Source organism: Lissotriton vulgaris, chromosome 2_1 (genome assembly GCF_964263255.1).
Source record: "Lissotriton vulgaris chromosome 2_1, aLisVul1.2, whole genome shotgun sequence".
In the NCBI taxonomy this organism is placed as follows: domain Eukaryota; kingdom Metazoa; phylum Chordata; class Amphibia; order Caudata; family Salamandridae; genus Lissotriton; species Lissotriton vulgaris.
In genome coordinates this window covers 615,673,570-615,701,491 of record NC_141687.1, presented here as the reverse complement: position 1 = coordinate 615,701,491, position 27,922 = coordinate 615,673,570, and the positions used below count along the sequence as shown (strand labels likewise).

Sequence of the window (27,922 nt, the reverse complement as noted above, 5' to 3'; positions counted from 1 at the left end):
ATGAAGCACTGCCCTATGTCGTCAGGCATACGGCTCATATTTGGCAGCAGTTCGTTGAGCGAGTGTTGCGGCGTGCGCCATTCCATAGGGAGCTCCCCCTTTGGATCCTGGCCCCAATACTCACGATGGAGGCGAATATGTCTTTCCGGGAGTGGCGCCTGGGCGGTTGCGAAACTCTTGCGGATCTTTATCCGGACGACTCGTTTGTGTCCTTTGAGAGAGCAGCGGACTCCTTTGGACTGCGTGAGGGCCAGTACCTGCATTATGGATGTCTCCGGGATGTGGCCAGGACGACATGGCCCCAATTCCCAGAGGCGCCCGAACTCACTAACACCCTGGACATCATCTTGTCCTGTGGCAGGGGTAGGAGACTAATCTCCCTTCTTTACTCAGCGATGCGCAGGGACTCGACTCCCCCATTGATGCCTGCTTGGAGGGCTTGGGAGGCGGACCTGGGGATAGCATTAGACCCGGCCCAGAGGAAGCAAATAGGGCTGTTGACTCGTAAAGTGTCCTGCAATGCGCGTTTCAAATTGATACATTTTAATTTTCTCCATTGCACATATATGACACCTGCCTCCCTCCACCGTATCTCCTCGGATAGAAGCCATAATTGCCCGAGGTGTAGTGCAGCGCGGGCGGGATTCCTTCACCTAGCCTGGGAATGCCCCTTGGTGCATGACTTTTGGGTGGCGGTGGTGGCACACATTGCCCGGATTACACACCTTACCATCAAACTGGAACCGCTTCACTGTCTACTTGCCCTGGTACCCAAGCCCAGGAAGAGGGGACTGTCCTACAAATTGCTCCAACTCCTATTGGTTCTGGCGAGGAGGCGGGTGGCCATTACCTGGATGGGACGGGGGGCGCCTGAAATCACTAGTTGGTTGCGGGACGCTAGGGAATGGGCCTTAGCGGAGGAGACACATATGCAGAGCACACGCAAGGATGGCAAACTCCAGGATGACTTACTCGCTTGGAGGACCATGTGTATCGAGGGGATGGAGGAGGATGACTCTGACGCTACTAGTGCAGAGCTGTTTTCCCCCGCTTCCTCAGAATCTGATGATGGTGGGGAGGGGTCCGGGGTGGACTGTCATGAGGTAGTGTAGCTGTTCCATGGGCCATGCCGATATTCCTTGTTGCGTACACTTATCTGTCATTGTGATTACCATCGACCACATTCTACTATGAGGATCGCTTTGTAGTGGGCCCTTGCCTACATCTCCTTATGAGATTGCATCAATGCCACAAATGCCATTCATGGGGGGGAGGTTTTTTGTTATTGTTATGCTGTTGTTTGTGTTGGTGCAGCTTCATAAAAGTAAATTGGCGACGATATTGAGATTGTTCACGGGATTCTGGGAGCACAAGAGCATATTCCTTTCATAGTCTCGCAGGTTTAACGAGATGCCGCCCTGCCTCCGGGATGTGGGCCACTCCTAGCTGGGTACCTCCTTTTTGGATCTGGCCTATCTGATCTGTACGTGTCAACTGGTCTGTAAATTGTATAATTTGTGCCGCTTTATTCTCCTCGCCTACAAAAATAAAGTTTTTTTAAAAAAAACTAAGTAATATAAAAGGGGGGGAGGGGCTAGAGGGCGCACAGCGGAATGGCTGCCTTTTGAGACCGCTCCACCGACCAGGTCCGCAATGCTGTAAAAAACATTGACTAGAGGTAGCGAATTCGCCCTACGAGGACTGGAGCGGGTGTCGGAATGCTAAGGCTCTGATGTGAGCGTACAATAGGGCTGTTTCAAAGTCACTGCAGCCCGAAATGCGGAAGTAACGGTGAGGAGGCAAGAGAGCCGAAGTCTGCGCAAAATGGCGGCACTCTGTTACCAAGCTCCATTAATGTGATCACAGTACCGAGCTGGAAGTGCAACGCGGCGTGCTCGGCAAATGACATTGCGGAATAAACATGGCGTGTGGAGCTGCTCTCAAGGTACTGCATGGGGCCGTCGGAGGTACTGAGGTACAAGGTGTCGTTGATTGAGATAAGGATCGCATTGTATTGGCACAAAATGGCGGCCCGCAATATCGGCGGTAGCTACTGGGGCATTGCGGCATAATATGCAGTGGCGGATAGCGACTTCAGACACACCCAAACACCTGCTCCCCAATATCGTCACCACTGATCACAATCCTACTACTTGTAAGGGGACGTTGGCAACTGATCTGATCCCATGCGCACGTATTGGAACTAGCCTATCTGCCATGTGGATGCTGGATCCCGAGGGCACGAGCAGCTGTTACCCTGAGCGCTCCCAAGTGAGGCATATTTGGGGCGCAAATTAACAAACAACCCTGCGGCACATCGTAGATGGGAGGATATCATATTGGGCTTACGGAGGGCGCTGGAGTATGCTGAGGAGGGGGAGTGCACACACAAATTACCCTGCTGTAAGCCACGTTGCTGGCCAAGTGCCTCTATCCAGAATAGCGATTCTAGTCGTGCGCAGATTCCATGTGGTGGATCGGAATATCGTAGCACCCCTCAGCGGAACAAACTTGCGTAGTACCTATGCCCGGATGCCTTACCTGTTGTAAGAACCCGCCTTTGCTCTGACAACTCATTGTGTCTACAGCATCACGGTTGGCTATCTGTGCACTCTGCTGAAGACTGTCTGGACCTTGGCGACAGCGGTGCAGAGCGTGGTGAGGCAACATTACATGACCCCAACAAGATCTCCATAAAGTTCCACCACTTCCAGCAGTTTTATCATTGCTATCTTACTAGACTGGTGGAGTCCAATAACGTGAACATGGAGAAGCTGGAGAAACAGCCAACCAAACTGTTCTTCGAATCAAAAAGGCACACCAAAGGGGCGACAGCGCACTCAGACACTGAATTTGACAGCGAACCAACGACGTCCAGTGGCATGGAGCATGTGCTGCAGGCCACATAGCAGAGCCTGCAGGACATAAATGGCAAGTTGGACACCATCACGCAAAGGGTTGACAACATGGCAGCTAAACTGGACAAGCATGGGGAGAGACCGAAACCAAAATCACTGCGGTGGAAGACTAGTCTCACGCCACGACCAATAAATGCTCAGAAATTGAGAAACTTTTGGATGTTATTACAAATAAAGCGGAGGATTTGGAAGCAAGATCCTGCCTGAATAATGTCCAAATCACAAGGGGTTCCGGAATACACCAACACCGGGAAGATGGAAACATATGTGGAGGAACTGATTCGCAGCATCTTTGGGGTGAAGCACTTCTCGACAGTACTGCTGGTGGAGCGCTCACACAGATGCTTAGCCCCAATGACGAAGCCAGGCGCGACCCCAAGACCTATTGTCACCCGCATTCTTAACTACAGAGACCGGGACACTATTCTGAGGTTGGTGAGAGAGAAACGGAACATAAATTATCAGGGAGGTCCAATTGGCGTGTAAAGAGTATAACCCGACGAAAAAGAAGCTACGTGAATTGGGGATCGAGAACGCCATGCTCTACCCCGCACGGCTGAAAGTGACACACGACTGCCGCTCCACAATCCTCTCCACACCATAGGCGGCGCAGGACTTTTCTGAGGCAATTCACTTGCAGGCGCAAAGAAAAGAATCCCGACGAGCAGAATCAAGATTCAGACTGAACGGTTTCCGGTGTGGTAAGAGGCACAGCTTCTCTGAGTTTCCAGACTGGAAAGATAATTGGCGACATGTTGTTAAGCAAGTGAACTATTGACACTTTCAGGCTGCGATGCCGGCCAATACATTCCAGAGACATTCGGGCCGTCCATTTTCTTCTCTTACATTGTGGGTGTGCCACTGTCACTCTGGCTGTCAACAGTTACACTTAAGTCATGTCTAGTCTGCATAACTAACGAACTCCTGGTCACATCCACTATGTTGAATGAAGAGATGTGCACCGGGCGGACTCCCCAAGTGGGTGTTCCCCAACCAAAGTTTGGTTATAATGTTGTATTCTGACAGGTATGTCTTTGGCATGGTTGGGATGCTGAAGTGGGTGAGGGGAGGGGGGATAGCTGTTGGGTTTCGTTTTACAGACCAATGCACTTGAGAGGCATCGCAGAAATCCAGAGTACTAATACAATGTATAACGCTATTACTTCTTTTCAGGCAAACATCCATAACATGTGTGCTATTACCTATGCCTATGATACCCAGCTCCTCTTTACGTGTGGGAAAGGAGCATACTTTGATGGAGAGAGTATTCGTGGGTGCCTTGAGGCTGTTTTTAACTGGTTCCAGTTCAACAGCCTCAAGTGCAACTCGGATAAATCTGTGGTACTCTTCTTCGGCTGCCGCTCGCATCCAGACTGGCAGGAATGGTGGCCTGCCAACATGTTTCCCCCAACAGGCTTTTCCCAGTTAGCCAAGAATCTGGGGATCAAGATCGACAATGGTCTGACGCTGAGATCACAGATCTTGGGCCTTACAGGTACATGTTTTGGCCTCCTTAAGATGCTCCGCAAGTTTCTGCCGATGCTTCCGGAAGATCATAGGAAGATTACGGTCCAGGCCTTAATTGGCTCGAGATTGGACTACTCCAACGTCCTTTATCTCGGCCTACCGGAGTATCTCTTGCAACGGCTGCAGGTGGTCCAGAACTCGGCAGCACGGGCCATTTTTGGCCTCCACAGGCGAGTCAGAACTTCCGGCCTCCTGCAGTCACTTCATTGGCTGCCTGTCCGGAAGCGGATAGTTTTTAAGGCCTTGACCTTGGCCCACAAGGCTCTTCATGCCACAGGAGCGAAATATCTCCAGAAGAGGCTAGCCTTCTATCGCCCGACCCGTTCCCTCAGATCCGAGTCTCTTTTCCTGGATGTGGTCCCTCGAGTAAAAAAGGCACACAATGGGGGCCGGTCTTTCAGGCTGTTGGCGCCACAGCTTTGGAACACTCTGCCTGTGGCACTGCGGAGTATTTCCAATCTGTTGACCTTTAGGAAGGGCCTTAAAACCTGGCTCTATGCTCTTTAGATACGCTCTTTTTTTCTGATCTCCGTTTCTGATTATTTGTTGTGTTGTGTTTTCTACTACAGGTTTACTTTAAAGCGCCGGGACACTCCTAGGAGTAGCCGTGCGCTATATAAGATATTTGTAACATTTGTAACATTAACTACATGATACATTGGGCAAAATGTTAAGCTCTACTGATGTCCACTGAGAAATTGCAACCAAAATATTTGCATTTGCTAACTTGGAACGTCAGAGGGTTAAATAATCTGAGGAAGATTCGGCAAATCTTTGCGTACATAGATAGACTGAGGGTTGATGTTGCCCTCCTTCAGGAGACACACATTGCCCCTCGCACAACCAATAATATTGGTCGTAGATGGACGGAATCAGTCCATAGTTCTACCTATTCCTCATATTCCAGGGGGGTCCTCATCTTAGTTAGGAAGGGCCTGAACTTTAACATTACTGATGTCATCACGGATACAGAGGGTCGCTATGTTATGATAACAGGGATCATAAGAGGGCAAAAACTCGCTTTGCTAAATACATATGGCCCAAATATAGATGACCCTGATTTCTATCAAAGAGTGTGGCGCAAACTTAACGATTTTCGAGACATCCCCTTACTTTGGGGTGGGGATTTCAATATCGCTTTACAGGACGACCTAGACAGATCTGGGATATCCATGGAACCACACAAACGGGCACTAGCTACACTGCTCGATATAATGACCGACATGTATCTTACTGCCATCTGGAGGACGCGTTACCCTGGGCGTAAGGAAACCACACACACGTCGGCAGCACACAACAGTCGGTCGCATATAGACTACTGACTAGGCACTGATGACATATCACTCTGGACAAGCACTATAGCACACTTGCCTAGGACGTTATCCGATCACAATCCGATATTGCTTTCACTTACGATACCACATTATGTACCTCCAGCTTACAGCTGGAGATTTAATGCGACAGCGCTGTTGGACTCAGTGTACACTGACACTATACATCAGGCCATAACCGAATATTTTGAACTGGACGCTCCATCCACTGAGGATTCGGGCCTGTTGGGAGAGGCCTTCAAAGCCACAATCAGGGGGGTCTGTATCAGCACCACCGCGGGTATTCTTAAAGATATAAGGCAATAACTCTCCATGCGGGAAGACAGACTACGAACATTGGAGAGAGATTATGAAGGCACACAGGACACCAAGTTGCTGGGGGAAATTAGGACTGTACTCACGGAATTTCAAACATATGCAGATGATGAACTGAAATATGTGACGAAATGTCAAATATCGCGTTCTTACGGGGAGGGAGGTGGACCTGGTAGGACTCCGGCAGCTAAAATATGTACGGGTTATACCCCACAAACAGTCCAGGTGATTAGGAATACTGAGGGAATTTTGCGGTATGATGCACAGGGCATACTGCGGGAATTCATGAAAACATATGGGGACTTATAAACCTCACAGCCAACTGCCACTGCAGAGGAAATCATGGAATATCTTACTGACGTGTTGATAGCCTGGCTGTCAGATGCGCAGCGGGAATACCTATCACTGCCCGTTACAGTTGAGGAAGTCACTGCAATTATTAAATCACTACCAAATGGAAAAGCACCGGGCCCCGACGGCTTCACATGTGAATTCTATAAAACATTTGCCGATCAATTAGCACCTCACCTAGTGGAAATGAACGGGGATGCTCACAATAAACAACTACTCCCGCCTACTTTGAGAGAAGCAATGTAAATTGCCCTGTTGAAACTAAACAAAGATCCAGAATACTGTGATTCCTATAGGCCCCTGTCCCTCATTAACGTAGATACGAAGAATATCGCCAAATTGCTTGCACACGACTACAACCGTTGATGCCCAATATAATCCTCCCAGACCAATCGGGATCCATTCCATCGCGATCGACGGCCCACAATACTAGAACACTGTTCGCACTATCACATTATTTGATCCCTAATACCAAAGCTGCTGCGGTTTTATTAGATGCAGCTAAAGCATTCGATTCCATGGAATGGTCGTATTTACACAAGGTTTTACACAAATGGGTTTCCCCCCTATCTTTACGCAATGGGTGAAAATGCAGTATGCTGCCCCAACGGCGCGCATCAAAGTTAACAAATATATATCGGACACTATACAGATCAACAGAGGGACACGACAAAGCTGTCCCCTGTCACCTTTATTAATTGCAATCCCGCTTGAGCCACTGGCGTGCAAAATACGACAGGGACACCATTATTCAGCGCTACAATTCCCACAGAGGCCGTTGCATATCTCGTTATATGCAAACGACATGATAGTATATGTCTGTGATTCCACGCAACACTTAAATCCTCTGCTGAGGGAATATATAAAATTCGGGCAACAATCAGGACTTAAGGACTGTAGAGAGGTGTGGCTCACTGGTTAGAGGCGGCAGACCCGGAGGCTGAGAACGGCCCGGGACCAGGGTTCGATTCCCGACGCGGCAGGGTCGAGGACCAGGGTCAGCGGACTGATAATTCTCGCCTCGGTGCCCACTTTGGGCAGTGATCACACTCGGTAACTCTGGGCATTAAGCTTGCCTCATCTCTACAACGGCCCCCCACAGACGCCGGGGATGCCTGGCTTCACCTTGGAGATACCCAGCATGGGACCATCTCACAGGGAAAGCCAGGACGGGTTCCCCAGCGGTCATTCGCGCCAGGATACTCCGGTAGTAATTGAGCGCGCTACAAAACACCTTACATTTACATTTACATTTACATTTACATTTACATTTACATTTAATGTAAACTGGTCTAAATCCCTAATCATACTGTTGACTGATACCACATGCCCGCATGCCATAGACTATTCGTTAGAATGGCAATCGGAACCAATTCGATATTAAGGAGTCAGGTTCCACCAGGACCCAGAAATAGTCATCCGCACCAATTATGGTAGAGCAGTCAGTGCAATAGAAGATACAATTTAGAGGTGGAACTGTTTACAATTATCTAGTTCTATCTTAGCTGATCGATTGGCCATTGTGAAAATGGTAATATTACCTACATTTCTGTATTTGTTAAACAACATTCCAATGACTTCACTTGCACCCTCTTTGCACCACCAGTCAGCAGCCCACTTAATCGACCCTCCCACACGTACCCCTGTAATGTGCATGTCCATAACGCATTCTATTTTTAACACCCCCATTACTCACACAACATTCATTAGTCCCTTTACCTGGTTATCAGTTACAGCCTTTTCCCATGGCGTAGCCTCCTCCTCGATGATCTCGGAAGCTCTCTAAAAAGAAAGAAAGTTGTTTTTTGTTGTTTTTTCACATTGCCCGTAACCACCTGTTTTTCCCTCCTAATTTCTCCCTTGCTCTGTGCTCAAACCTGTGTGTTAAGCAATCCTCTTTGTGTTAGCAAGTGAGTTAAACCAGTGTCCCCACCTTTTTCCCTTAGCAACAGAGATATTATAAATCAGAAAGTAAACAGAGTGTGCTCTGAGCCAACAGTAATCTGTAGTTAGTTTAGGCTGTATTTTAGAGGGATTATATACTCGTTTTTTGGCTAGGAGAGTGAGTAAAGTTTTGCACAAACAGTATTGTTAGTTTGTTAGGCCCTTACCTGGTGGACTCCAAAGTGTGGATTGAGCCTGTCTGTCTCCTAGTAGATTCTGAATTGAGGAGCAGCGTTCAACTCCCTGGCCAGTAAACATTGCCTGAGGTTGCAGGGACATTATATAGTCTGATATTGGATGCTACATGTGTGCACTGATTGGTGGTTGCATTTGGTGTTTCTATTGGATTATGGTTGGTGTTCTCATTGGTTGGGTATTTGAGGGTACTAACTGGTTCCTGGGTCAGTGATTCTATAGATGTAGGGCTTGTGATCTGATTGGTTGATAGGTTTAGGATTTTGGATTGGTTCCTGGGGCTGGGCTTTCAATTGGATATAGGGTTTAGGGTTTTCTGTATGATTGGCTGCAGGAAATAGGGTTGGGACTAGGGCTGGGGTTAAGCTTTCTGTTGGACGTAGGATATAGGGGTTCTTGTGTGATTGGCTGCTGGGAGTAGGGTGGGACTAGGGCTGGTGTTAGTCCTTCTATTGGATATAGGATTTAGATTTGATTCTAGGACTAGGGCTGTGATTGGCTATAAGAGGATGTTGTTCTATTGCTTCTAGGGTTTAGGGCTAGTGTTGTGACTGGTTAGGGTTCCCATTGGTTGAAGGGGTCAAAGTTCGAGAACAACAACCCAGAAGCACTGTCATCAAATTTCTGCAACAAACTAGGGGACTTCTTTGTTAACAAAGTCTCATCAGTATATGACTCTTTTAAAAATCAGAATACCGAAACAATGGTAAAGGACATATCATACTCAATAAACCCTGTAACACAACAAGACCAAACATTAGCTTTCAGATTCATACCCCCTACAGCTGAGCAGATCCAGAAAGAAATCCACACCACCAACTCAGGTAGTCCAACGGACCCCCTGTCCACCCAGAATCATGCAGGCCTGTTCCATAGAACTAAGCCTAGTTCTGGAAAAATTATTCACCAAAATCATTAATACCAACATCTTCCCAGATGACTGGAAAATGATATCCATCAGACCACTGTTAAAGAAACCCAATCTAGACGGCGAAAATCCCAATAACTAAAGACCCATAGCCAGGATCCCTTTTGCCGCAAAAATTCTGGAGAAGCTGTTAAACAAACAGCTCTCTCAACACCTGATGGACGGAGATTGGCTGGACCATTCACAGTTCGGTTTCCGGGTAGAACATGGGACGGAGACAGCCCTGATCACAGCAGTGGAGGAACTCAGGAAAATAATGGACAACGGATCGAAGGCCGCGCTGATACTACTCGAACTATCAGCGGCCTTCGATACGGTCAGCCATGAAATCCTTATTACTCGGTTAAAAACAGCAAACATACATGATTCAGCCTGCGCCCTTACAGCCTCCTACCTAGAGAACAGAACATTCTCAGTTGAATCAGGAGAAGCGAAATCAAATCTGTTCAGCCTACCATGCGGAGTCCCGCAGGGTTCATCAATGAGCCCCACTCTTTTTAATTTATATGTAGCTCCTCTTGCACAAATAATAAGGAACAACGGCTTCACCCCTCTATCTTACGCCGACGACACCCAAATTGTAGTGTCAATAAGTAAGGAGGTACAAGACACAGCAGAAAAATTCCAATGCTGCATGACAAAAATCAGCCAATGGATGAAAATGAACTGCTTAAAACTGAACGGCGACAAAAGTGAAGTCATGATACTAGGAGGAGACACAAACATATGGTGGCCTACAGATATGGGAAGATGCCCAGAGTCGTCAGAAAAGGTGAAAAACCTAGGGATCATGTTAGATACTAACCTTTCTTTTGACGCTCAAGCAAGCAAACTAGCTTCATCACTATGGTACATCTTAAAAATGATTAAAAAGATTTTACCATACATACCATATGACTCACGAAAGACAGTGGTGACAGCATTGGCCTTGTTCAGACTGGACTACGGAAATGGCCTATATGCCGGAGCAAGAAAGAAAATCCTTCTTAAGCTCCAACGCCTGCAGAATGCAGCAGCTAGACTGATACTGGAAATACCAAAATACGAAAAAGTAAGCCATAAACTAAAAAGTCTGCATTGGCTCCCAATCGCAAGCAGGATACAATTTAAATCACTATGCTTGGCATACAAAGCAATAAACGGAACCGGATCAAAATTCCTAAAAACACACCTGCAACTATATGAGCCAAACAGACCTCTTAGATCCAGTCAAATGAAACTCATAAAGGTACCCAGATTCAGAAGAACCAATTGGGGCGGTAGAAGTTTTCTGGTACAGACGGCAAGAACATGGAATCAACTACCGCTAGACATAAAAACCAGTCCATCCCTGAAATCCTTCAGAAAGGAAGTTAAAACATGGCTTTTCGCTAAACATCTCTAACCATACACCTTTAATGAGCTATTGGGATTTCTCAGCGCCAAGACGCCCTCGGGCATTCGCGCGCTATACAAATAGAAAAATCAAATCAAAATCAATCAATCAATCAATCATTACTAGGGCTATTTAACACCTTGGATGCAAAGGGGTTTTCCCCGTCCTGCGCTGGCTCTCTCATTTTCCCATTATACATGACGAGTTGACCTTGTCATCAGCACAGGTCAACCAGTGCATCATGACGAGTTCACCTTGTCATTAGCATGCAAGGGGTTAAGTTGAGGGTTTTGGGCATCTCAGCACGGGCGTTAAGGCCAAGGGCGGAGAGGACAAGGACAGTTGCCTGTTTGAGCTTAAGACTGGTCGGGACCAGGGCCAGCAATGCTGCCAAAATTCATATACACCAGCACTCACACAACACCACCACATCCACAACCAGAGTGACATTCTCACAGCACATGTACTCCACTAATTTACTACAAAATAACCTGATGCACATTCAATGTCTCAGCACCCACTGCTAAACCCCACAACCACACCTCTTAAAAAAAATGTTTTTATTGATTTTTTGAGCCAGAAAAACAAATACAGAAAAAATAAAATAAAACAGATCACACAATCAAGTATCACATATGGCAGGATATAGAGGAGAAGGATCGACCCAATATACAGCGACTTTACATCTCAACAGACAATGATAGATAAGTGTACAATAAGTCAGATTCAGAACAACAGCAAGCCATATCGGCCTCTAACAATGCCGCAGTTTAGTGCCTAGTAGCAGCAGTAAAATTGGCTCAATCATCGAGCTAACCAGCACCTCTGTCCTCCCACTCCCCCAATATCTAAACAGGATATATAGCACTCAATTGTGATCATCACTGCTATCTTGACGTGACATTTGATATTGTGCAAAGAGACCCCAGAAACTTTTCGGCCGACTGCAGGGAGGCAGCAATTAGTTATACGCCTCCGACTGGGTATTACAATGCATCATATATTTTTCCCACTCTATAATTGTCGGTACAGGGCCTCTTATCCAGCGCATTGCAAGTCTACGTTTCGCCAGAGCAGACCCATGGCGACCAGTTTATGAACATTTTTCCGGAGAGGTTTTGTGTAACCCAATAACACAATTAGGGGGTCAGTGATGAGGGACAGCCCAGCAATATCATTTATTGCCTGAAAGATGTTTCTCCAGAACTCCCCCACAGGGGGACACTGCAAGGCAACATGAAAAAAAACTGCACCTGGCATGTCACATCTCTCACAGCAATCAGTGTCTCATAGCCCATACCGATATAATCGCTGTGGAGTGTAATGAACTCTGTGTAAGAACTTAAAATGGGCTAATCTGTGACGGCCATTTAGAGAAACCCCTCGCGTGGTCTCACAGCAGTAGTTCCAGATATCATCCGAGAGTGGGACACCGATGTCAGTTTGCCACGCCAGCCGCGCCTTAGTGTATAAAGTGGTCTTGGTAAGTTGTGACGAGGCGTAGAGACGAGAGACTAGCTTAACGTTTAATTTTGAGCGCAATGGTATGGACAGGGAATGGATCTCCAATGGCTCTAGGAGTTCATTGCGCAGCACCGCACGCAGAGCATGCGAGTCATAAAGAAATAAAATTGCGTCAGTGTGGAGGGACTCGTTGCACCAGCGACCACCTCTTCCCAGGATCCTACCCTACCATTTTTAAACAGATCTCCCATTTCGTGTATGCCAAGAGTGTTCAACGAGCTAATAGCCCCTCGCTCTGAGCTGAGAGTGAACCACTGACACCACTCCACTCATAAAAACAGCGAGTATAATTGAGCTCCAGCTTGCATCTTAAACAGCACGTTCCAAGCATGAACTATGGAGTGTACCGAAGCGTCTGATAGGCGGCTTATTTAGAAAACGTGGCAAAGGGTCTGAGCTAGCAGCAACCCTTGCAATCTGAAGGTGTGGTAAGTCATGCGGGCCATGGACCCAGCAATGGGCGTGCAAAGCCTATGCCACCCTATAATACAGTTGCAGATCAGACCCACCCAAGCCTCCCGCTGCATAAGGTAAAGTGAGGATGTCCAGCGCTACCTGCGGAGTCTTGCTCGCCCAAGCTAGCCTAGTCATCAAAGTTCGCAGCTCTCTGAACATATGCTGGGGCACTACTATGGCTATATTGACGAAGAAAAAAAGGAAGCGAGGTAGCACCACCATCTTCATTAGTGTTGGACTTGGCCCTTCTGGCAGGTTCACGCCTAAACCTTTTGCTTTGTGAATCTGAATTGGTGGTAGTGATTTTTGGTTTCTGCGCACTTTCACTGTGTCCCAGTGGAAAGTGCGTGCGCACTCTGAGTGCATGAAGTAAGGTTGGCCTGCCCTCCCATAGGAATGCAAGGGGAATGTCTGTGTCCCTAGTAGTTTCTGATGAGTGTGGTGTGCAGGCTTAAGTTTGGTATGTGCGGACTCGTGTGATTGAATGCTTCGCAATGATGTATGTGGCATGATTGTGTCTTGTGTGGAAGTGCCACTTCTAGGAGTTGGCATATTAGTGTAAAATGTGTCTGGCGTGTGATTAGCTGGAGCTGGCTGGTGAGCCTGGCTCTAGGAGTCTGGGTGGGTCTGCCCGGTGGTGAGTGTTGAGATTAGCATGCTGATGGCTAGGGAGGAGTGCACCTGGTTCCTGAATAGGGCTGGGCTTTCCCCACACAATGCTGGCTCCGCCCCCTGTGATGCGTCTAACGACCCTAGCCCTGCCAGTGAATAGAGTGAGGGGCTGAGCACATCAAGAGTGCTCACTAACCAGCTGCGACTGGTTTTCCCCCTCACCCTGTGCCAGAACAAAGGATTTAGTAGTATAAGAAGGGGCTGTGTCCCCTAACAAAATGTTCTCTTCCAGGATCCTGAGGGGGCTGCTGCTGTTGCTGGGCAGGAGGATCGCCACTTGAATTGCCTCCCTGCCTGGAGGCCCAGTGAGCTGGCTCTGGGCCCAGCCTTGCCCCCTGCCCACCAAAGAACTTTGCTGGATTTTGCCAAGTGCCTGGGAGCGCTTCAATTCTCCCCTAAAGCACCTGGGAGCGCTCTATCTGTCTTTCTAGCGCAAGGAGCGCTTTATTTGTCTTATAGCGCCTGGGAGCGCTTGATTTCGGCCCCCAGCGCTTAATAGCGCTTTACCTTGCTTCTAGCGCCTGGAAGCGATTTGGTTGCTGTGCCAGCGCTTGGGAGCGCTTATTTGCCTGCTAGCACTCCGAGCGCTTTAGTTTTTACTCTAGCGGCTGCCCACGCCGCATTGCCGCATTGTTGGCCGACTCTGCGTCCCCTTTGGCCGGTGCCCACCCGGCCTTGATTTGCCCGTTTATTTAGTCAACTCGAGGGAGCCAACCCCTCGGTTGAAGTCAGTCCCCGCCTGCCGTACCTGAAAGGGGCCGCCGCGCTGCCCGCGGCGACCCAGAAGTACTGCCTCCAGAAACGGGAAGTCGACGGGAGTCCATCCCGTGCTCCCGTGTCCAGAGGAAGAGTGCCGGAGGAAGGAACGCGGCCGGCAGCGAGGCTCTGGTGGAGAAGAGTCATCCCCCCTGGCCGGCACCAGCAGAAGTAGCGCAGCGGAGAGGAGCCCCCACCGAAGAAAGCCGGTGAGTGAAAGCCGGCTGACGGGGGTAGAGTGAGGCCACGCACCCCGCCGGTGCATCTCCCCAGAGCCGCCCCACTGAGCAGCTGAAAAATGCAGGCGGGGCTCCGGTGATGAAGGAGAGCCCGCGCTGCCTGAAGAGAAAGCGCCCGTGTTTCCCGCCCCCGCCCGACACCGGTGAGTGGAGCCGGGGGCGATTGTCCTCAAGTACCCCAGAGAGGGGGGACATCAGGGAAGAGGGCATTTGGCATTACAAACCCTGAGAGAACTCCGGGGCATTATTGGTTAGAGAGCCCACTAGAGGCTCCGGGGGCAGTACCTTGTCTTTCGAGCCCCGAGAGGCTCAACGCGCTCCTGTGCATTGACGAGCCTGCGAGGCTGCATTTCTGTGTTTAGAGCCCTGAGAGGCTCAGAGGGGGCATTTTGTTGTGCAAAGAGCCCAGCCAGGCTCAAAGGGGCCAGTCATTTGTTTAGAGCCCTGAGAGGCTCAGGGGGACATTTTATTTCTTCAGAGCCTGCAAGGCTCCCACGTTGGCCCCATCATTTTCTCCAGCTGCCCAGCACTTCGTGGGCAGCTGCTACGTTTAGGTCCCTGACATTGGGACAGTTCTGGTGTTCCTGCCTAGGTGATTTCTGCGCAATTGCTCTTATACCGCTGAATGTGTGTTAGGCATCATGTGTTTTCCTTCCCTGCACCTCTGAATGTGTTGTTTATGCTTCATGTGCCTTGTTCCTTACACCTCTGAATGTATGTTATGCATCATGAGTTATGTGCTTATACCCCTACAGGTATTGTGATACTTAGGTGGTTGTTCTTGCTAGTACAGGTGGTGCTAGTGAGGTCCTGGTTCCCTGCGTGACCTATTCCTAAGGTGGTTAGGGTTGCGTAGGTGGTACTTATCTGTTACCAGTGATTACTGGTTGTGTGCTTTATGTTCTATTTTGTGCTACAGTGATTTATATCCTATGTTCTAAGTGCTAATTCTACCCAGTGCTAAGTTCTAAAAGTGCCTATTCCTGACAGTGGTCCATGTGGCCCTGTCTTGTACATATCCCCTGTAAATTCTCCCCGTGCCTGTTGGCACATTGTTAAGTGTGTGTTTTATCTAATGTGTTTTGGTATAATACAAAGGCTATTTTTGTATATAACCTTGTGTGGAGTTTCCTTTGTGGTGGGCCTTGGGTGTTGTTGCTGGGTGCGCGCGCAAACACTTAACCTACATAGCCTCCAAGTTTAGCCTTGCTGCTCGCGCCATGTTACCTATAGGTTGAGCAGGGGTTATCTTGGCGTGTAACTCCCTTGCCCTGACATAGGAGTGGTGGTCTCTGACTGACTGTGGCGCAAGCCCTGGCCAGCCAGGGATCCCATTTCTAACAATTAGGGAGACCCTCCCTACCAGTGAAAGCGGGAGCCGAATCCATCTGTCTATATCATCGCCTAATTTGGCAATAGCTCTGCTGTAATTTGCTTCAATTACTTGGTCCGCATCGGAGTGGACCTGGACTCCCAAGGAGCGAACCGGCTCAGACGTCCACTGGAGTCAAAAGGAGTAGGCTCTGCAGCTGAAGTTAGCAGAAAAAGTATGGATTTATCCCAATTAATCTTAAAGCCTGAGAGACCCCCAAAGCGCAATACATCTCGAATGACCGGGGCAACGTGGACGTCTGGGTCTCAGACATACAAAAGCATGTCATGAGCATAAGCCAAGACAATTAAGTTGGGTTTGGGGAAAAAAAGCCCTCTGTACCCATGATATTCACACAGCGCTCCCAGCAAGGGCTCGGCGGCTATTGCGTACAACAAGGGGGATAGGGGACATCCCTGTTGAGTGCCCCGCGATATTGAAACTGGGGAAGAGACCGTGTCTGTTATGCGCACCCGTGCAACAGGCGAGTTATAAAGCACCAACACCAATTGCAGGGGTGCCGCTCGGAGGCAGACCTTTGGTGAATCTTTTTTGGGGCATTGTGTGGAGCACCGGCGGGACTGCGAGGATCAGCAGCCCGCGCGACAGCGCTCCGTCCTCTTCCCGCACCCACCGCACCTGGCAGGAGAAAATAGCGCCTCGCGTCCCGGCTTCGCGGGAGCCGCTCGGAGGCAGAACTTTGGGGAATCTTTTTTGGGGCATTGTGTGGAGCACTGGCGGGACTGCGAGGACCGGCAGCCCGCGCGGCAGCGCTCCGTCCTCTTCTCGCCCCCACCGCACCTGGCAGGAGAAAACAGCGCCTCGCGGCCCCGGCTTCACGGGAGCCGCTCGGAGGCAGACATTTGGTGAATCTTTTTTGGGGCATTGTGTGGAGCACCGGCGGGACTGAGAGGACCGGCAGCCCGAGCGGCAGCGCTCCTTCCTCTTCCCGCCTCCACCGCTATTTCTCTATATTATTGGCTCATCATTCCGGGACGCGCGCAGGCGCGCCAGGCGAAGCCCGGGCCAAGGGCGGGACCGGGCCAAGGGCGGGACCGTTTAAGCCCGTTCAAGACCGAGGGAAACGAGAAGTAAGGCCACGACATCAACTTCCATGGTGGCAGGTACTTTGGACAATTTTATCATCAGAGCTAACTCACTGGTGAATAATGAACTAACCATTTTAGAGAGACGACTCTCGCAAGGAATCAAAAGTGTCAGACATTCCTCGCCTACTGGCCAATGCCAAAACCTCCGAAAAGGCAGAGGTTTCCCGTAGAGCCCTCTTAGACAGTATTGACTAGACGATAACAACTGTTTTGCATGAGTTAAGGTCTAGCCCACAGAGACTCTCTTCAGGCTATACCTGAGGTCACACCAGGCCCACTTAATGACACTGGTTTGATATCAGGAGGGGTGAGTGTGTCTGGTACACCCAAGTCACATGGAATGAGAGAAGGGGCTGTCCCAAAAAGGAAACGAGGGGGGCACACTAAGGGGGAGAAAAAGGCCAAATTAGACCATGGCCCCGCTCCTCCTGTGATCACGGGCCCTACAGTGGACTGGGTACCCCTTCCACCAGTCAATGATAATGATAGCAACAGCCAACCCCCCCAAACTCTGATGGTGGTGCAGCCTGCCACTTTCAGATTTGGGGAGGGGTCTACTGATGGGGGGGTGGGGGGGGAACAGCTTACCCATACCTTTGGTAACACTCTGAAAACTCTGTTGGCTCCTATAGTGGCTAGGCTTGACCGTATCGATTGTAGGTTACAGGCAATAGAGGCGGTCACTGGGGGCATTGTGGATCAACTGAATAGTATGGGGAGTATCAAGGGAGTGTCTGTGGCTAATGGGGGGGCCGCTTCTCCAACTAACCCCTCCAGTTCGGCAATTGCCCACCCACCTAAACCCCTGTCTTCAGTAACTGATCAACCACTTAGCCCTCCAAGTTTAGCTGTTGTACACCTACCCAACCCTCGCATCCCGGTAATTGCCTCTGCGCAACCAATCCCCCCTTCTCTAGTGCAGAGTTCAGAGTCTGCGCCAGCCAGGAATCTGACTAGGTTGGCAAGGAAGACCACGGTCACTGGTGATCGTCCTGCACATGACCCCAGCAGAGCAAACCGGAAAAATGTAGTTAATCTACCTCCAGAGGCTGCTCCTCATTTAGTGGTTCTAACCGGTGTCCCTGAGTTAAGCAATCCTGCACTTGAAACTTTTGACTCCTTAAAAAACAAAGTGGCAAGTTGGTTGAACATCCATAGGCCCCTTCCCCCCAATATTAAAAGTTAAATATTGATGGTTCGGAGGGTATCGTGGGTGGGACACACTGCGAAGAAAATTAAAGGTGACTGTATCCTGGTAAACTTTAGGAATCCAGAGATTGTCTCTCATATCTGGGAGATACAGTAATCCAGCCATTACCACTGTCGTTTTTCTACCCACCTTCAATTAGTCGATTGCACCCAGGGTTCGAAGAAGGGTGGACCAGGGTGGGTCTAAGGTCTCAAAGCAGAGGGTATAGGAATAACCATTTTGAAGCATTTATGCCCATTGATTATTCACACACCAACAGGTATAGCTGCCTTGATCAGGTAGACTGACTACAGAGTGAAGAAGGCCCCAGGGGTAGAGATAGGGGGGCGGTCGCACTAAATCTCTGTAGTACCCAGGAAACAGGTCATGGGAGAACGGCTCAGATGGGGACAGCGGTGGATAGCCTTGATAACTGGCCCCTGTACCAAGAACCCTTGCACCACCGCCCGATGGGTGTTATAGTTGAAGAACATTCTCTGCAACCCCAATGTACCCTTCCGGGCTCAACTGTACTAAAAATTCTTTCCTGGAATGTGGCAGGTCTCAGCAACAAACTGGCCTGCCCCGAGTGGGGCTCCTTTATAGACTCGAATGATATATGTCTCTTCCAGGAAACCTGGGCACGGGAAGAGCAATTCCGATCAGGTTTTGCTTCATTCTCGGTCGCTGCCAGGTGGGGGGGTGGGGGGGTGGGGGGGGGGGGGGGGGGGGGAGGGGGAAGGTAGACCGTCAGGGGGGACTAATGATTTGGATAGGAGTGCATCTGGGCTGTAGTGCCAGGGTTATGGACACAGCATCACAGGATGTGCAGTGTGTGGTCTTAGAGTGGCAGAATGGCTCCAGACTCGCCTTGGTCAATGTCTAATCTAGACCTGTGAGTGGTACATCCGAGTCTGGAGCCATTGACGAGCTCTCCGCCTTCCTAAGTGAGTTTCCCGAGGGAGTCACGATTGTGGTAGGGGGAGACTTTAACTCCCACTTCGAACCCCTTGAGGATCTCCTAGATGGTGTAAACCAGGAGGAGGACGATGTTTGGAAAATCCCACAAGTCGAGGGCCCCTCGGTAAGATCTTGGGCACCATTGGCCGTAGAAATTACGACCCTGACACTGAACCACTCAATTAGGGCATGTAACGGTCGTGTAAAGTTGGATAACCCTCCTATGTGTACTTTTAACAAACCTGGGAGGGAGGCACGCCTTGACTATATCTTTGTTTAGTGCAGCGCTTGGCATAGGATACAGGACTTTAGGGTGGTACCCAGGGGAGAGAGTGACCACAACGCTTTGATCCTAGACTTTTCCTTGCCCGGCATCTCCAAGGGCAGTGCAGCCGTGGAGTCCGGAGCAGGTATTAGGGCTGTTCTTACAAACAACAGACGCAGGGTAAGATGGGATAAGCTGGTCACTAACCCAGATCAAATAGAGGAGCTATACGCCAGGGTTATCCCAGTATTAGAGGCTGCTGGCGCCCTAAAGGAATCAAATCCCCTGCCTGAATTACATGCAAGGCTGGCAGAACTCAATTGGATATTAGTCAATAGTTTGTCAGGCATTTTAAACCCCCCCAGGTCCCAGCGGGAGAAGAGCTAGAACTAAATCCAGCTGGTACAATAAGGCCTGTAGACTGGCGAAAAGGAAACTCCTTGAGGCACTGAAACAGAATAATGACAGGGCACTCATAAAACACAGGAGGCTAGCATATCGGCAATTAATTCATCATGCTAAGACCGAGTGGGAGAGTGAGAATTGGGTGAAGTTAACGTCTGCTTTAGCCGTTAAAGATGCTCGGAAGTTCTGGCAGATTGTGAGCACTGGATCGGCTGAACCTGGGCTGGCAGTAGTGCCGAATATTGCAGCGGAGGTGTCGGAAGAACACTTTCACACCTTGTATCAGGAGGACAAATCACTTACGGATTTGCCCCTAACTGATACACTGCTCAGCCCTGCCCCTGGCTCGCCCGAGATTGAGTTCACTGAAGGTGAGGTCCTGGCTGCTATCTCTAATCTCCCTGCTAGCAAAGCCCCAGGACTGGACAAGGTCCCCGGCGATCTTTTTAAACACGAACCAGGGATCTGAGCTCCTTACCTACTGATAATTTTCAATGCAATTCTGGGGGGCATGGCGGTTCCAAGTACTTGGCTGGGAGCAGAGCTGGTCCCTATTTTCAAGAAGGGATCACCTCTGCTCCCAGCCAACTACAGGCTAATCAGCCTAATAGATGTATCGCAGAAACATTTCGCTAGGCTGATTCTAGACCGCCTTCTAGACTGGATGGAGGAGTTTGAAATATTAAGCCCGTACCAGGCAGGCTCTAGAAAGAACGAATCCACCACGGACCAGATTTTCCGATTAACTATGCTTTTTTGGAAAACGGTTAAGGTCGAGGGCGGGTCACTATACGCTGTTTTCGTAGATATCCGCACGGCCTTCGATCTGGATCCGCTCCGGAAACTGTGGAGCGTCCTTACGGACTTGGGCATTCCTGCCCCTCTTTTGAACATTATAATTCAACTCCACACTCAGAATTTCGCACAGGTTAGGTGTGGGTAAGAAGCTAACTTGTCATCTAGCTTCCCCGTTGGCAGGGGGGTGAGGCAGGGGTGCGTGTTGGCGCCAACCCTGTTTTGCCTCTACGTCAACGGGGTAATCCCCCACCTGAATGAGGTCCCCAATAGAGATGCTCCAAGACTCGCTGGATGTGGAATCTCTGCAATCATGTTTCCAGATAATACCCTACTACTTTCCAAGACCCCTATGGGTATACAGCGAGTCCTGGACGGTTTTGTAACCTTTTGCCATGATAGGGGGCTGGAAATAAATATATCAACAACGAAATTCATGATTTTTAATCCTCCGAAAACAACTCGCCCAAACCCCACGATAGGAGAAGTCCGGCTTGAAAGAGTGCAGACGTTTGAGTACCTGGGAGACCTGGGCTCAACACCAAATTAAATCACAACTAAAGCTCTCTCAAAAGGCGAGGGGCATCCTCAAACTTCTAAGCAAATCCTCGGTAAAACCCGGATCACCTTTGGAAATTTATAAATTGCAGGCACGCTGGGCAGTAATTTATAGTGGCGAATTGTGGGGTCACAATTGTGTTCCTGCAATTACTGTCATGGAAAATAAGTTTCTTAGGCAGTTGGTATCACTGCCATCTAGTACACCTTTGCTGCTCCTTAGGTTGGACCTGGGCCTCAGTCGACTAAAATAGGAACTGGGCCTCAAACCTCTAACTTTCTGGAGGCAACTCTGGATAACCCCAGAGCTCAACAACTATAGGCAAGAACTATCGGAGGTATTAACACTGCTGAATGCTTGGAAAATCCCCTGGCTAAAATATATTAGACAGGAATTTGATAGGTTAGGCTGCCCACTTATGTGGATTAATCCGGAGCAAGCCTGCAGAAGCATATCGCGTAAACAGCTGGTTAACTTATATTATGAATATAATCTATCTGCCCATTCATCGAATGCCCAAATGGGAACTTTGTCTAGCACGTTTTTTACAAAGGAAGACCATTACAAATTTGAGAGTGTCTTTGATGATATTAGTCCAGCTGGTCTTAATGGTCAAAAAGTAGTGAAAACATTTGTTATGTTATCTTAAAGTTGTACATAGGGGGGGCGTGGCTAAGGCAGCAGACATGGCGGACGCAGCTTAGAAGAGCTCCGTCCCGCCGATTGATCCTTTGGACATTTATCCTGCCTCCCCCTCACCCGTGCTTGTCCCGCGGCTGTGAGGAGTAGCAGAAGGTGTCCGGCAGGTGCGGTGTGATTTTGAGCCACATCGGCGGCAGGGATCGGGTGCAATCGGCCCCGGAGGCGGAGCGGCCTACATTGAGGAGTGGCGCCGGGACCTCGATTTTGGAGGCCCCCGGGGAGTGCGCAGGCAGACGGCTGACGGCCGAGCGGGGCCGCGCAGCAGCCCGGCCCCGAGCGGGGCGCAGATACTGGCGAGCGGCCATTGGCAGAGTGGATCATCGGCCCCGACGCTGCACTGGGGGGCCTGGACGGCTGGCTGCTGAGTGGTCGCGGCCGGCGAGGCGTCGATCAACTGACCGGAGGTGGCAGCGGGGACCCTGAGAGACGCCTGGGCCGGGAGACGCGACCCCCTGCGGTGAGTGTGCACTGCGGCGCGCGGCGGCAGTCTCAAGATGCAGTGGAGTGGAGGGGATAACACGGAGAGCCCGGCGGTCAGATCGGGCCGCGGTGGACTGGGTCTTTGAGATGCGAGTGGGCCGCACTTGAGGCGGGGTGCACTAGTTGGCGCCCAATTTGAATTGAAGTGGCCTAGAACTCGGCGGTCGAGTCGGGCCGCGGCGCGCCCCGCTGGGGGGCCCCCTAGCTGCAATACAGTGATCCTGGGCACCGGGAACGCAGGGCGGTGCACGGTCCACGACGTGGGGCCCCCTTCGGCCGTCCCATCGGCCATAGACAGACCACGCTGAGCGGCCAAGGGTGACGCGGGGCCTAGAGACTGCACGAATATATCCTGACCACAAGTTGATGGAGCTGCATGGTAGCTTGGAGCACGCTGAGGAGGTATCGGGGGCTCACGAAACAAACGCTGAGGACGGCTGCTCGGTCTGGCGAACCGTGCTGTGGATTGCCTGGCCGCCTGAGCCCGGTGCCCCGTGGGGAGGATAGCTGGTGGGCCTGCCGGCGGGCGGCTGGCGGAGGGCCCCCCGGGTCGAGACAGCAAAATCTCCTAGATTACAAGTGAAGCTTCCCTACCAAACTGACCCCACCGGCTACAGGCCATGACCAGAGGCGGCAGCGGAGCTTCGAAACAAGGCACCCGTGACAAATTCACCGGCGCGGGTGGGACGGCCGGGGCCTCCGGAGGTCCCCCGCCCCGGCGGCCGGATAATGCTGCGCTCCTGGCGGCTATCACCCAATCTAGGGACACCTTAGATGCTAAAATAGGGGCAGTAGGTGCGGATGTTACTGTATTGCGCCAGGACTTACGAAACGCAGTGGCCCACATCACCGAGGCCGAAACAAGGATCACCGGAGTGGAGGACGACGTGGCAATATTAAAGAAGAAAGTTGCTAACATGGAAGGGATTCAGAAGGGCCTGGCGCTCCTGGCGGAAGATGCCAAAGGGCGGGCTCGGCGCAATAACCTACGGTTCGTTGGACTTCCGGAGGATTGCGAAAAAGGGAATATGGAGGCCTTTCTCACTCAATGGCTGGAGGGCTGGCTGCCACCGGAGTCCCTCTCTCGCTGCTTTGTTATAGAGCGGGCGCATAGGGCGCTTGCTCCGAAGCCACCAGTTGGAGAGCGCCCACAGCCAGTAATAGCCAAACTGCTTAACTATCATGATCGGGACACTATCCTTAGACCAGCCCATTTGAAGGAAAACCTCATGTGCGATAATCACCGGATTCTGATATTCCCGGACTACACCAAGCTGATGCAGCGACAACGTCAATCCTTCACAGAGACCAAGGTTCGCCTAAGGGGCCTCAAAATCCAGTATGCTCTACTTTATCCAGCCCGTCTGCGAGTGGTTTATCAGTCATGTACCCTGTTCTTCAATTCTCCGGAAGAAGTATTCGCGTTGGCTGATGAGACGGTTTGAGTTCGGCCGCACACTCCATCGACTCGAGATTCTGATTTGTTCTCCTCGACGGCGCCGCGGCAAACCCACCGACGCTCTCGCAGTAGGAGCAACTGGTGGTCCCGCTCCACCAAAAGGTCCCCCGCCAAGAAGGGCGCTGTGGAGGAGACCGCTCCTCCAGACACTCAGACGGCAGATCCGTGAAAGGCGATGGGACATGAGCTATCTATTTGAGCTGTGTTGCGGGGTGGGATCCGCAAGCGGATACAAGCGGCCCAGCCAGAGATGATGAACGATTGCTGGAAGCACCGCCATCCTGTGTTACAGACTTAGACTATCAGTTATGGGATGCGGGATGGGGGAGGGTGGGGGGGCGGACTGTAAGGCGGACATTTGCCCCAGGGTAGCAGCAGTCCAGTCTTCCACAGGCGTTGATTGACCCCTGGTGGGGCTAGTTGGGGGTTGAGGGTGTGGTTTATGGGGATCCATTGGAGTGGGTGGCCGCCGACCTCCCGTTGGGGGTTGGGGCGCTCCTACACCGCGACAGATACTTCAATGTTGTTGAGGTATAGGGGAGGGGGGAGGCCAGTACTTGGGGAGTTGGGTTGGGGTTTGGTTCGGGGCTTGGGGGTGGGGGGACGCGTGAGTTTGGGGACAATAGGGGCAGCTCTTTCAAGCACGATGGTCCGCCAGGTTCGATTCATGTCATATAGGCAGCTACACTCCCCTGCGCCCAGGCGACTGCACATTTTCCCGGTTGATGGCGGCTAGAGGTCCTGCTTCGGAGCTCCCCAGTATTTACAACAAGGGGTGGTGAGGGACAGAGTCTCTGAATTAAGCAGAAAGCTCTCACCCAGTCAAGAGATCAGGGCTAGATCCAACATCGTTTTTTAGCTCACTGCACCATCCCAGTTTCAGAACCTGGCTGTATGCAAATTAGTCTGTTCCTGTCCCAGTGCATGATGGGAACAGGGCAAACCAAACTACAAAAGCCAATTCTTACACTGGGAAGGAAACAAGCTCCCGGGGACCGGTTTCTGGCATTACAGCCGTCTTCGGCCCGGTTTGCTTGAATCCTGATGGTGCAATGAGCAAGGGTCTCACATCTGAGAATACCCTTCCACGCTTAGGGTGGACAAAAATATTTACAACAAGGGGTGGTGAGGGACAGAGTCTCTGAATTAAGCAGAAAGCTCTCACCCAGTCAAGAGATCAGGGCTAGATCCAACACCGTTTTTTAGCTCACTGCACCATCCCAGTTTCAGAACCTGGCTGTATGCAAATTAGTCTGTTCCTGTCCCAGTGCATGATGGGAACAGGGCAAACCAAACTACAAAAGCCAATTCTTACACTGGGAAGGAAACAAGCTCCCGGGGACCGGTTTCTGGCATTACAGCCGTCTTCGGCCCGGTTTGCTTGAATCCTGATGGTGCAATGAGCAAGGGTCTCACATCTGAGAATACCCTTCCACGCTTAGGGTGGACAAAAATATTTACAACAAGGGGTGGTGAGGGACAGAGTCTCTGAATTAAGCAGAAAGCTCTCACCCAGTCAAGAGATCAGGGTTAGATCCAACACCGTTTTTTAGCTCACTGCACCATCCCAGTTTCAGAACCTGGCTGGATGCAAATTAGTCTGTTCCTGTCCCAGTGCATGATGGGAACAGGGCAAACCAAACTACAAAAGCCAATTCTTACACTGGGAAGGAAACAAGCTCCCGGGGACCGGTTTCTGGCATTACAGCCGTCTTCGGCCCGGTTTGCTTGAATCCTGATGGTGCAATGAGCAAGGGTCTCACATCTGAGAATACCCTTCCACGCTTAGGGTGGACAAAAATATTTACAACAAGGGGTGGTGAGGGACAGAGTCTCTGAATTAAGCAGAAAGCTCTCCCCAGGGCGGCGCTGCGAATAGTGAGTTGGAATGTAAGGGGCATGCTGGATAAAATCAAAAGGGGCGCTGTGCTGCGACAGGGGAAAAAAGAGAAGGCAGATGTCCTACTGTTGCAAGAAACTCATCTCCTTGGTACCAAGACCCTTAGTTTACAGCGCTATGGATATCAGCAGGTGTTCCACGCTGGTTTTGTCAGGGGATCCCGGGGAGTGGCGGTAATGATTCACCGTACAGTGTCTTATGTCCACTCTACACAGTGGGTAGACGCTCAGGGCAGATACGTGTTTGTTAAAGGAACGATTGGTGGTGAGCCGGTAGTCTTTGGTAGTGTGTATGCTCCCCCCGTTGCAATGGTCTCTGGTGGAGAAACTTTTCACTGTCTGGGCCGAGATTCCGGATGTGCTGGCTGTGATCGGGGGTGACTGGAATTATGTTATGGATGGCAATGTGTATCGCTACAGGCCGGGTGGTGGGCAGCCGGTAACTACCCCTACGAGATTGAATGACATGGTGAGGGGCATGGGATGGAAGGATGCATGGCGCCATCAGCACACACATAGCCGGGAATACACTTATGTCTCGGCTGTCCATAAATCTTTTTCAAGGTTAGACTACCTGTTCGTTCCCTGCGCCAAGATAGGGAGAGTAGAATCAATGGCTATATTACTGCATGGGCTCTCTGACCACTCCCCCATTGCGATCGATATCCTTCTTGATAGGAGGTGGCAGCCATTTCGATGGCGCCTCTCTACCTGGCACCTGCAACAGGACGTTTACCAGTCTCATATGCGAGAGGCCATAGCCCACTACTGGGATGATAATGAGAGGTCGGGGTTAGATGATGTGACCCTCTGGGAGGCCCTGAAGCCCACACTCCGAGGAGTAGACATAGCCTCGTGCGCGAAAGCCCGTAGGGTGCGAGGGGAGGATCTAGAGAAGGCGGCGGATCGTGTCCGCACCCTGGAGAGACAATGCATGGAGACGGGGGTGGAGGAGGATATAAGACGGCTGCTGCAGGCGCAGAGGGATGCTGCATACCTACACCTTGAAGATTCACGCCAGGTGTGGCTTGCAACGCAGAGCAGAATCTACCAGTGGGGGGACAAGTCCGGCATAATGCTGTATAGACTCTGCCAGGGCACGTTCCAAACTCAGACGCTGCCGGCGTTACGGGATGAGACCGGAAATTCTCTGTCCGATCCAGGGGTCATTGCTGACAGCTTCGCGCGCTATTACGCGGCACAATATGCCCCTAGGGAATCCCTCCCAGCAGAGGCTGTAGATACATTTCTGGGGGATCTCTGATGAAGAGCGTAGTCGTCTTGAGATTCCACTGTCCACAGAAGAATTAGGGAAGGCCCTTGGAGAATTAAACGCAGGGAAGGCCCCAGGGCCCAACGGGTTCCCGTGCGAGTTTTTTTGGAAATATCATCTCCAATTAGGGACACATTTCAAGAAGGCGTTAGATGTTGCTAGAGAGTCTGGCCGCCTACCGAGTGATTGGAGGCATGCCGAGATAGTGGTTTTCTGCAAGCCAGGGAGACCTCCAGATCGTCATGAATCATATAGCCCTATCTCACTTCTAAATACTGAGGCGAAGATACTGGCCAAAACCCTCGCTAACCGCCTCCTCCCGTTGATCACCACCCTGGTCCATTCTGACCAGGCCGGTTTTATGCCGCACAGGGCCACCAGACACAACATTAGGCGGGCCCAAGTGGCTTTGGAAATGATGCGAGCTACCGGAACTCAGGCGGCGCTTTTGTTGGCTGATATCGATAGAGCCTTTGACTCGCTGAGCTGGGTTTACCTACACGCGCTCCTGCCTGGCCTAAATCTCGACCCCATTTTCTCTCGTATGTACGGCTGCTATATACTGATTTGACGGCGTCGGTGCGAGTGGCCGGCGCGATCTCGGACACCTTCCCTATTGGACGGGGTACCCGACAGGGATGCCCTCTCTCGCCGTACCTGTTCGCCCTCGCCATGGAACCTCTTGCGGCGTGGGTACGCATAGACGCGCAGATGAGGGGATTTGAATGGGAGGCTGGGCCGTCCGACAGGATCGCGCTTTATGCAGACGACATGCTGTTCTTTCTTACAGACCTAAATAGGTTGGGCCCGAGAGTCCTTGAAATTATGAGGGTGTTTGGAGAGGTTTCAGGGCTTCATCTTAATGTGAGGAAATCCACTTTATGGACCCTGGGAAATGGTGTGGCACTTGGCAATTGGGCGTCG

General features: G+C 50.8%; 1 protein-coding gene across 1 annotated transcript in view; it reads right to left on the bottom strand.

Annotated features, from left to right (window-relative positions):
- DCDC2B (doublecortin domain containing 2B) overlaps nucleotides 1–27,922 on the bottom strand; it is a 203,693-nt gene that overhangs the window by 27,916 nt on the left and 147,855 nt on the right. Inside the window, exon 17 of the mRNA XM_086955671.1 lies at nucleotides 8,162–8,224. Coding sequence (XP_086811797.1) covers nucleotides 8,162–8,224 — 63 coding nt within the window. The remainder of the gene's footprint in view (nucleotides 1–8,161; nucleotides 8,225–27,922) is intronic.